This window comes from Globicephala melas, chromosome 18 (genome assembly GCF_963455315.2).
Source record: "Globicephala melas chromosome 18, mGloMel1.2, whole genome shotgun sequence".
Taxonomy (NCBI): domain Eukaryota; kingdom Metazoa; phylum Chordata; class Mammalia; order Artiodactyla; family Delphinidae; genus Globicephala; species Globicephala melas.
The window spans coordinates 24,775,143-24,787,381 of NC_083331.1; the positions used below are offsets into that span (position 1 = coordinate 24,775,143).

At 34.5% G+C, this 12,239-nt stretch overlaps 1 protein-coding gene across 13 annotated transcripts in view; it reads right to left on the reverse strand.

The window, feature by feature from the left end:
- The window catches only part of NAA16 (N-alpha-acetyltransferase 16, NatA auxiliary subunit), a 65,388-nt gene that overhangs the window by 41,954 nt on the left and 11,195 nt on the right, over positions 1–12,239 (reverse strand). For 10 of the 13 annotated variants that reach the window (XR_004044693.2, XR_004044694.2, XR_009559702.1 and 7 more), the window contains 3 exons: positions 7,289–7,442; positions 4,487–4,606; positions 1,649–1,744 (listed from right to left, as the gene is read on the reverse strand). Coding sequence is in view for 9 of the 13 variants with exons in the window: in XM_030882136.2 (XP_030737996.1) it covers positions 1,649–1,744; positions 4,487–4,606; positions 7,289–7,442 (370 nt within the window). In the remaining 4 variants the exon portion in view is untranslated. Of the gene's footprint in view, positions 1–1,648; positions 1,745–4,486; positions 4,607–7,288; positions 7,443–8,937; positions 8,969–12,239 lie in introns of all 13 variants that reach the window. The other 3 variants (XM_030882141.2, XM_060287728.1, XM_060287729.1) reach the window with 3 other exon arrangements.

A 12,239-nucleotide genomic window follows, 5' to 3' on the forward strand; every position in this document is an offset into this window, starting at 1 on the left:
ACCTTAAACTTACACATTGTATGTCAACTATATCTCAATAAAAAATAAAAACAATCCAATGAAACAAAAATAAAATAGGAGCAAAATGGGATTAGCATTCTCGTTTAATACTCTGGATTATCTCCTTCCCTCTTTCTCCCTCCTTGGCCAGTGAAGACTAATAGATCACGATGAATTAAACTAGCTATTTTGAAAAGTACTGTTTTCACAGCACTTAATATTTCAGGCTGTTGGAGAATCTCCCCAGGACTTTGGCTGTTCACTAATCTGTAGGTAATAAACATTTTTATCTAAAAACCAGTAAGCCTTTTTCAAAACTTGCATTCTCAAGTTCCATCATGTTTCTCGAGAAAGATCTTATTGCCTTTGATAAAGCTAAGATACCTTTCTTATTACACATAAAAATATTTCTAAACAGCGAAAACACTTCATGAAGTATTCAGCTGTTGCACAGGTACAATTAAGTAGTTGCACAATTTTATATATGGTCCCCAGAGCTTTGTAAATACATGTATGTTAGAACCTCAAATGACGCTGACCTTGAAGCCCAAGCCGTCAATACCCCTCAACTGAGGCCTAGCTTGTACAAAGATCCTTTTAGCGTTTCAAAGACAATGTCCTAGAGGGTCCAGAATGATCCCACTTTTACCCAAATCACACTTTACATTCAAAAACTGGCTCCAGGTTATCTTTCAGTAAAAATATACTTCCTACCTTATACACAAAAGGCCACCTATGGTATGATTCCAATTATACAAAATGTCCAAAACTAGCAAGTCCACAGGTACAGAAAGTTAGGTTAGTGGTTGCCTGGTGCAGGGGTTGGGGGCTGGGAGTGACTGCTAATGGACATGAGTTTTCTTTTCGGAGTGACAAAAATTTCCTGAAACCAGGGAGTGATGATGGTTGTGCAACTCCCTGAGCACATTAAAACACTGAGTTGCACACTTTAAAAAGTGCATTTTATGGTATGTGAGTTATATTTCAACAGGCTGCTATTTTTTTTAAAAAGGAGATACAGAAATGTGAGCTCGAGCATCTTCCAGAAAATGCTTTTACTAGGGAAATGCTCCCCTCTGCACAGTACATCCCACCTTGCAAATTCACAACTCATATACTGAAAGTTCTAGGAAGTCCTGCAGAAGCCTGATTGTTGTATTTAACCAAAAGTTTCCCAAACTCATTTGAATGAAGAATATCTCAGTACACAGGCATCCTCCCCACCAAGCCTATTAACATCCACTGGGACTTAATGTTCCCTGGAAAACATTAGGAAATCTGCCTACTTCACAAAGCTGAAACGAAACAGGGAGGATCAGAATACTATTCATCATTTACATAAATGAAAGGCACTATTTATTTTTAAATAAATTTGTATCTACTGTCTAACCCAGTACACTTCGAGGTATTTCATGTATTTTTAAAGTCAGTCAAATAAAAAGCTTTTAATTTCCATTAATCTTTTGATAAAAAGAAAATAACACAATTATTTAAACAACATATACATAACAAATAAATAACTGATCACTCCCACCCCCAAGACTGGTGTAGATGTAAACTCTATTCCAGAAACAAGTTTTTAAAATGTGAATGGTGTTGAGTAATTTCAACAAGTATTATTAGTGTTACAAAAGATATCCTAAATTACCTGGGACAAGATTCAAAGGTAATCTTCTAGGTGAAATTGCTCTGGGGTGCTGCTTACTAATTTCTTCATAAATTTGAAGCCTCTCTTCTAAAGTGCCTATTATCAGTAAATATGCGTCAGATTCAAAGCATCAAAACTTTTATCTATGATAAAATGCTAATAAACTTTAAAAATTATGTTATAAATTAAAAATCACATTATCAATATTAAAGCTGCTCTCAATTTTTGTAAGAATGACATTAAAAACTCTGTGGCAATGAAATAATCATTAAATCACCATTTTAAACCCAAAGTCCAGAGAAAACCAAAATGTCACCACTCAAATCATATACACACAAGACAGACTCAAGATACACTGCACTTCTCTGATATTCCTGCATGCACAACCCATGAAAAAGAAAATGTTCCTTTATAACGTATCTTACATAAATCCTCTAACCCAATATAACCCACATAAACCCAACAAAAGTCTATAATGCCTATAGATAGGCTTAAAGAAGCAATAGTTTTAGGGTCATGAATGCAATATTTTAAAAGATGAACTCAGTTTCTAAGGAGGCTTGACACTTAAAATCTTCAATGAAACTCTATTACAAAGAACTCCATTAGTTCATGTCCCTGTCCAGGTGCCAAAAAAAAGAACCCCATTAGAACAGACTTTTAAAGTGTCAATTACTTCTCCCAAATATTATGATATAAAATATACTTATAACAGAAAGTTATATCTTCCCTGTCAAGACCAACCTAATTTTATAGTACTAAATACAGGATCTATATGTAAACTACATTAACAATCTGCAGAACCGGATCTGGGTCTAGTTTATTATTCTAAAATAATATCCAGCATAATTTACAAAGAGAAATTACATGCATTATTTTACATAAGCAATAAGATAACTTACAGCAGAATTTTTAAGAAAAAGCAAACCCATTTTTAAACTATAAGGTTCTAGGTGGATTTTAATTCGAACCACAGAAATATAATTATTATAAAAATAACCCTTGGTGCTAGCAATCAAGCCACCGTAAATGTAGTGTTCAGTATCAAGATTATAAACACAGCACTTTAAAAAGTAAAGTCCGATTTTGTTTAGACTCCTTCCTTCCCCCAGTAATACACTTTGGAGCTCCAATGTGGTTGAATTTTAAAAACTGGGATATGTGAAAAATTATTTTCACGTTCTGTTAATGATTTGGAGACTTCATGAACTATTAAGGACCCTTATACTAAAATCTACAAGAAGCCTATTGCATATTTTTAAAAAGCAGTTCTCATATTTATACCTAATCTTAGAGAATGAGACGAACTATGAGTATAAAAAACATTTTCCCACTAACCCAGATAAAACAAGTCTTATAAATGTAGTTACATTAAGACAAAAACCAAACCATTTCAATGCCCTATTTGAAGTCACAAGTTGGAGCTCCAGAACCTACCATGGGGGAGAAAAGGTCCTAAGGAACCTAAAAAAATAGTTTTATAATCAATATATTTTATAGTAAGCATGGATCCTGATATATGGAACATATTACGTTCATTTTACTAAAGCAGTTAAGTGATTAACATGCCAGTAACTGGTAGTTTAAAGAAAAATCAGTTATCTCACATTTCCAACCTTCAGACACAATGACTTTTGTCCTGTTTTTTTTTTTAAAGACAGACTATTGATCTAATCAATATTTTAATTTTCATTACTTTCTTAAAAACAATTATTTAAGGAACTTTTTTTAATAATTTGTGATATAAAAATTTAAATACACACCGAAAACCTGGATTCATGTATACAAGTAATTAAGATACAACAAATAAATTTTTCTCATAGCTCTTCCTACTATAAATGAATATGGGTAGCTACCTACTTACCATACTTTTTAAATTTAAAAATTCTGCTGTTTCAACACCTTCGAGTTTCATAATTATTTCATATAAGTTTCATAATTATTTCAGCCATATATTTACTTACCCATGACTAAATATGATTTTAGCAATATTAAAGATATTTATTTATGAGAATATTAGGGAAAATTTAGAATAATATTCTAGATTTCTGAAAAGGGTCAAGGTTATCAAATTTCAAAAGACGATGTATACAATTTATTCTACACAAATTAGCCTAGTTTGAAAGTAAAAGAATAGTTTTTATGTCGATGCTATATACAACGTACTCTCAGCAACATTTCTTTGGCCCAATTCTTATTCTTAGAGATTGACAGTAACAGTCCTCTAATTCTTTAAAAATACTAAATAATTATGACATTTCCCAGAAAGGGAATGCCCATTTTCTTCCCCACCACTCTAGTTAGTGTAAATTGGTAACATTTTAATGGATCAAGAAACCTAAAATAATCTGTAAGCATTTATCACTTAAATATAAATATCTGAATTCATTTTCACTCCCATGTTTAACCTGTAATCTTCCTAAATGGAAACATGAATGCTAAAACTAAAAATATGCATCCTCAAATATTCTTACAACTTTATATTTTACTATACTTCAAACAGTAGCTAAGGGCTTCCCTGGTGGCACAGTGGTTGAGAATCCACCTGCCAACGCAAGGGAGACGGGTTCGATCTCTGGTCCGGGAAGATCCCACATGCCGCGGAGCAACTAAGCCCATGCGACACAACTACTGAGCCTGCACTCCAGAGCCCGCGAGCCACAACTACTGAAGCCCGCATGCCTAGAGTCCGTGCTGCGCAACAAGAGAAGCCCCTGCTCACCGCAACTAGAGAAAAAGCCCACACGCAGCAACGAAGACCCATCGCAGCCAAAAATAAATAATTAAAAAAAAAAAGAACACTAGCTAAGAGAAGGTAGGAGAAAAATCATTACATACTAAGTTGTAGAGCTTTTTCCAAGCCTTCATAGTAACACCAATTTTCTGCATTCCGATCAATCAAGTTTTTGAATACTTCGCTCGCTTCTTTTAATCGTCCCAATTTCAACAGCATTTCCCCTAAAATTAAGTTTAAATGTCACATTCATTTTGCTTAAACATTAAATACCTTTCTAATTCCAGAGATTTCACTAAGCATTATTAGTATAATAGATGTTTATGAAAGACAACGGTATGGTGCTTCCCTTTAGGGCTTGTTGCAGTTTAAATAACTAAACATAGATTAATTCACAGCTTGTCTTCAGAAATGAACCTTCACTTACACATTCTATTATACTAACATTCATTTTTGGCTCCCTCCCACACTGTATATATGATATTAACTTGTTAGTAAAAAATCTTTGCATTACGCACATTTTTGTACACCGTTTAAAGTAACTAAAGTTACCTTAGATATAGATTGGTAAATAATTCTAATGAAATATCCCTGCCTTCCTACTGCAAGATTTTTAATGTACTTTTCCTAATCAATTCTTATGTTAAACAATTCTCCATTCAATTCTCTTACTGTCCTTTCCAGGTCACTAAAACTGGAGAAGTTTAACTCACAAAACAATAACACTAAATACCACTTCGCAGCAAGAAGCTACACAAACCATGTTCACAGGGGGGTCACCTCTAAGACTCAATTTCTTTTACTAAGCCATACAAATTGCAAGTGGGTATGGGAAATGAGAATCTAAATTTCTCAGATAGGGACTTCCCTGGCGGTCCAGTGGTTAAGACTCCACACTTCCACTGCAGGGGGTGCGGGTTCAATCCCTTGTGGGGGAACTAAGATCCTGCAAGCTGCACGGCGCAGCCAAAATAAATAAATAACAAACTTTTCAGATAAAATGGAAAGCACACCTAATCAAGATAAAAGGGAGCATCTCAAAAAATATATCTCGACTTTCTATCCCTAAGCTTTCCCATTCCCTACAGAATCTGTTTCAAACAACCCTTTGAAATGTCTTCAGTCATACATACTATTTCAGCTTTCATCATCATCATATTACAGTGATTATTATATATATCATTTTACTATTTATTTTATTATACTGTATATTACTCAAGCTCTACAGTAAGACTAACTAGGTGTAACTACCAGTTTTACCACTTTCTAGCTTTGTGACTGAATAACTTACAAAACTTCCAATTTCCATTTCCTTACCTGCAAAGTATCAACTACATCAGTCTGTTTTTATGATAATCAACTGAAATAATGTACTTAAAACGGTCAGCACACTACTTGGTACAAAGTGAACACACATATACATTTACTAGTTAAAACCATAAACAGTACATTAAACTTAAACTATACTTGAATTCAAAAAATAATAAAAGGAGAAAAAAAGAACTATGATCGTGCCCCATTCCTCCACAAGAGTAGAGGATAGCAGTTAAAAGGATTCATGAAAAGACATGAAAGAACCTTAAATGCATATTGCTAAGTGAAAGAAGCCAATCTGAAAAGGCTACATACTGTATGCTTCCACCTCTAATACATTCTGTAAAAGGCACAACTATGGAGATAGTAAAAGGATTACTGGTTGCCAAGGGTTGGGGGCAAGGAGAAACAGGCAGAGCAGAGGATTTTTAGGGCAGTGAAACTACTCTGTATGATACTATAATGGTAGTATGTAAAATGTCATTATACATTTTTTAAAACCTAGAGGGTATACAACACCAAGAATGAACCCAAATATAAACTACAGGCTTGGGGGGATGGGGGGTGAGGGTAGGAGGAACTGTGCATGTGCAGGGACAGAGGGTATATAGGAAATCTTTGTACCTTCCACTCAGTTTTGCTGTGAACCTAGAACTGCTCTAAAAAATAAAGTCTATTTAAATTTAAAAAAAAAAAAAGTAAAGGCTCTGAAGTCAGAAAGATATTTTTAGAAATTAACTCTACCTCCTGAAAGGCTGGGCAACTTGGGCAAGTCCTTAACCTCTCTTAGTTTCTTCAAATATAAAAAGGGACAATCAGTAATACCCATGTTAGAGGTGCTAAAAATTAAGTGAAATTAAGCAGTTTAAGCAGTTACCATACTGTGAAACACAGAAGAGTAAATAAACCTTAGCTAGTATTTTTAAGCTTTAGAAGTCCTGCAACTACATGAGATTTTAGTTTTAAACTAATTATTTATTTAGATGGACATTCTATTTAATATGGTATTGCTCAGGAAATGGGTAATTGATGAGCAAAGCTATGTATAAAAAAGAAAATTTGTTTGACTTTGTTGAAAAACATTCTTAACAAACTATTTCTCAGAATCCTGTCTTCTTAATTAGCCCATAATGAAAATAAATGAATCTTGCTTTCACGAGGATCCCAAGTGTCATTTACTCTTCTCATTTTACTATATATGGAGATAAATACTGGGGGAGGGGGTTGAATATGAAGGCAGTATAACATACTGCTTAAGAAAATGGAATCTGGAGTCAAAATCCCTGCACTCAAATCCAGCACTACCCAGATTACTTAGCTGTGTGACTCTGGGCAAGTTACTTACCTCTCTGTTCCTCAGTTCCTGATCTCTAAAATGGATGTAACAACTACATCATAGGGTTGTTATGAAGATTACATTAATTTTATTATTAAACCATTACATTAATTAATAATGGCTTAATAATAAAGTGTTGAGAACATTGCCTGATATATAGTAAGTCTCATTTAAGTGTTCGGACATAATAAAGTATATAGGTTTTATTCTTTTCTTTAACTGAAGCCAATAAAAAAGAAAAAGCAGTTCAACTTACCTTTAATTTCTTCCACCAAAAGTTTATCACATATCTGTTTCTCATAAGTTTCTATATGTTCCAAAGATTCCTGAAATAGATCTGCCTCCCTCATCACTTGATTCTGGTACAGTATCAGTTCACTATATTCATAGTCTATTTTGTTGGGAGAAACCTGAAAAAAATAACCAAATTATCTTACTTATATAATAATATAAAGCAGTTACAGATCTTTAATTTAATTGCTTTCTCAGGACAGTCATTCACACAGACTTTAAAAAGCAACCCACAAGCAGTTACAAATAGAAGAGTGATTAACAGCAAAGAAGATTAATATATTCTTTAAAACAAAAAAAGGAGTGGGGACTTCTGCCTACAGAAAAGTGAAGAGGTTAGCAAATCCTATTACCAAAGGAAAGTCTAACAATGATTAAAATCCTAAAGAATCTTCCAAAAAAAAAACTACTAGAACCCATAAAGGAGTTTAGCAAGGTGACAGAATACAAGATCAATATATGAAAATCAATTATACTTCTATATACTAGGAACGAACAACCCAAAAATGAAAGTAAAATAATTTTCACAATAGCATCAAAACGAACAAAATATTCAGGAATAAATTTAAGAAACAAGACCCATATACCAAAGAATACTCAATCTTTTTTTGACTCTATATTTATTTTCCCCAAATTGATCTAAAAATTCAATGCAATCCCTATCAAACTCTCAGCAAGCTTTTAGAAACTGATAAGCTGATGCTAAAATTCAAATGGAAATAAAAGGAACCCTGCATGGACAAAAGAATCTTAAAAAGAAAAAGTAGGAAGACATGTACTTCAAATTTCAAACATCCTTTAAAATTACAGTAATCAAGACAGTGTGGTTGGTATTGGCATAAGGATACACATATAGATCAATGGAACAGAATACAAGGTTCAGAAATTAGCCCTTATAATCTGGTCAACTGATTTTCAACAGATGTGCCAAGACAATTCAACAGGGACAGGTTAGTCTTTACAACAAATGATGGTGGGACACATTTAATATCCATATGCAAAAACAGACACATACTTCATACCATTTACAAAAATTAAATCAAAATGGATCACAGACCTAAATGTGAGCATTAAAACAATAAAAGAAACCTTAGAGGAATAGGAGAAAATCTTTGTGACCCTTTGCATAAAAGAAAAAACAGGTAAATTGGACTTCAACAAAATTATAAACTTTCCTCTTCAAAAGACACCATTAATAACATAAAAATACAAGTTATAGACTAGGAGAAAATATTTGCAAATGATCTATCTGATAAGGAACTTGTATTGAGAATATTCAAGAAACTCTTACAACTCAGCTGTAAGACAAATAACCCAACTAAAAAATGGGCAAAAGAGTTGAACAGACATTTCATCAAAGAAGAAATATAAATGGCTAATAAGAACATGATAAAATGCTCAATAGCATTAGTTGTTAGAAAAATGCAGAGACACAACTAAAACAGATACTACTACATATCCACTAAGATGGCTATCATCAAAAAATTGGACAGTAACAGGTGTGGGGATGGGTAGAAACTGGAATTCTCACACATTGCTAGTAGGAATGTAAAATGGTTCAGCCACGTAGGAAAACAACTGGGCAGTTTATTAAAAAGTTAAATATATACTTACCATATAACCAAGTAATTTCATTCCTAGGTATCTACCCAAAAGAAATAAAAACATATGTCCACACAAAAACTTATGCACAAATGTTCATAGCAGCATTATTCATAACAACTAAAACTAAAAACAATATATATGTCCACCAATTAATGAATGGATAAAGTGTTATCCATAGACTACAGTGTATCCATATAATGAAACAGTATTCAGCATTAAAAGGAATGAACCACTAATACATGCTCTAACACAGGTGAATCTCAAAAGCATTATGAATAAAAGAATTTAGAGAGAAAACGCTGCATTTGATTGCCTTTATTCGAAGTTTCCAAAAAGGGCAAATCTATAGAGACAAAAAGCAGATCAGTGGTTGGCTGGGGATGAGTGGAAACCGACAAATGGGCACAAAAGAACTTTTGGGGGGGTGACGAAACATTCTAAAACTGGACTGTGGTAATGACTACATGACTATAAATTTACAAAAAAAAATCTTTGAGATGTACAACTGACATGGGTAAATTTTATGGCATGTATTATACCTCAAAAAAGCCTTGTATACCTCTTAATTATACTTATTATTACAAAAAATAAGAAAATTCCACACACCTAATTTTAACCATCAAATTGCAATAAGATTGTATTTAAAATGAAAGAGTGTTTATCAAACCCCAGTGAATATGGTACAGTACACCTTCCTATGGTAAGGACTTGATTCCTGGATAAAGACAAAGAACTAGTCTCAATAGAGAATTCTCTAGTTCGCAGTAAAAAGCTAAGAATCTAAGTAAACATGATGAACTTACCACACTCCCTTATGAGAATAAAAATAATAGAGGGTTTAAAAATATATTAACTTATGAAAATAGAACATATGAGATTTCAACAAACTTCTGGGAAACGGAAAGCAAATGAAGAATAAGGGATGAAGTAAAGCAGAAGTTAAAGCCTAGAGGAAATCTTTAGGGAGGGTGGCTATCTGCCCTGGAAATCACCAAACAGGGTCAGGATTCTGAAATGACAAGTAAACAGAGGGTGCAGGAATGAGAAATGGGGCTCAAGATTAAGGGATTAACTGAAAGGCTGACCCTGACCCCATTTCCATCAACTCAGCAGCCAAATCCTTGTTTAAAATATTACCCTGTAACCAGGCATCCATCCCACTCAAAGAGTCAAGAGCTCTTCTTCAAAGAAAGCAGACAGCCCCAGAGAACTGGATGCTAAGGTGGGGGCGGAGATATTCACTGCAGCATTATTCACAATAGTCAAGATATGGAAACAACCTAAGTGTCCATCAACAAATGAATGGATAAAGATGTGATATATATATACAACAGAATAATATTCAGCCATGAGAAACAAGGAATTCCTGCCATTTGCTGGCTTAGGACACAAAAGTGTAAGTATATTCCCTAATGTTATAAAGGTTACACTTAAAGAACCAGAAATATTCATATAACTATTATCAGGAGAATGGGGAAGAGACGGTGAGGTGACATAAAAGAACTATTTACTACTCTATTGTAGCAAAAACCGTAGAGAATGCCTAAAATACATATAAAAAAGTTGAACGTGCATTATTTAGACATATGGCGGGCTGTGTTCTTCCATGTCTTCTCTGAACTAGACTCTGGATAGCAAGGCAGGGACAGAAAGGTAGAATAGGGGACTGTTACCATGTGTACTCTGTAATGAGAATTACTGGATAAATGAAAAGTGAAAAAAAGTTTACCACTGTAGCAGGTAAAATTAGTTTGGCTATCATTCCAAAAAACAATACCTTGCTTTTAGGGTAATGTGTCAAAAGAAAAAGTTTTCATCAAGAAAATACAAAGAGAATGATGTCAGGAAAACCGGCAGAGTACAGAAAGAACTCCAAAACTTCACCTCTCCAAAAGAGCGAGGAAAGAACTGGCAACAACTGTCAGAATCACCTTTTTCAGAACTCTGGAAATTAACCAGAGGCTTACGGCACACCTGGGGAGCATTTACTGAAGAAAACAGCTAGATCTTGGTAAGACCAGTGAGTTTTGTGTCATTTTAACTTGCCCTAATCCTGTCCAGTGCTCTCCAGCTACAGAGTAGCCTTGAAAAATAAGCTTGTCTTCCCAGAGCAGCTTGACAGCCACCAGTGAGAACAATAAAGCTGGAGCTCTTTCCTCACTCCCAAAGACCTGTAATTAACTGACCTACCTGTGGGTTCACTGCAAGCCTCCAAGTACAAGGCTACCTCAGAGTTTGCCCAGAGCAAAAAAGCCTTGGGGGGAAGGGAAGGGCCAAAAGTGCTTATTAAAAGTGATTACAGGCATGTGTTTTACCTTTACAGTGCCTGAAACACGGCTAACAGTCAGGACAAACAACAGACTAAACAAAAACCTGAAAGTAAAAGCTGGGAAATGTGATGTCCACAGGGGCTTTGAAAAGTCACACACACATACAGAGTTACACACACGTTCAAGAAAGACCTGAGAAAGCCCTAAACTCTCACCTCTTGCTGACCTTGGGACTCTGACCTTTCACCTTGAGGCGAAAGCTAAGGTAGAGTTGTAAGCTGCCTGGCTGAGTGCTAAAGCATACATGCACCAGCACACCCACAGAGAAATTTAACAAAACTACAAGTTGGTTCTTTGACAAGATTCACAAAATTGACAAACCTTTAGCTGGAATGACCAAGAAAGAAAAAGAGAAGACTACTAAAATTGAGAATAAAAGGAGGGACATTACCACAAACCCTACAAAAATAAAAAGGATTATAAGGGACTATTATGAAAAGTTGTATGCCAACAAATTAGATTACCTAGATGAAATGGACCAATATTTATATAAGAACTAACACCATCTATCACAAACTCTTTCAAAAGAGGGAACACTTCCTAACTCATGCCATGAGGCCAGACACAGACATCAAAAGAAAAGTACAGATAATATCTCTTATTCCAATATCCCTCACTAATAATCAAAGAAACACAAATTAAAAGAATAATGAGGGAATTCCCTGGTGGTCCAGTGGTTAGGACTTGGAACTTTCACTGCTGAGGGCCCAGGTTCAATCGCTGGTCGGGGAACTAAGATCCCTGCAAGCCATGCAGCATAGTCAAAAAATAAATAAATAAATAAAAGTTAAAAAAAGAAAAATAATGAGATAAACTTCTTCACATCCAGAAGAATGGAAAAAATAATAAAGCTGACATCAAGTGTCAGTAAGGATATAGGCAAACAATAAGCATAAAACCTTGCTAGCGGGCATGTAAATTAGTACAGGTGCTTCAAATTAGTAAAACTAAACACACAGAGCCACAACTCTGCAATTCCAG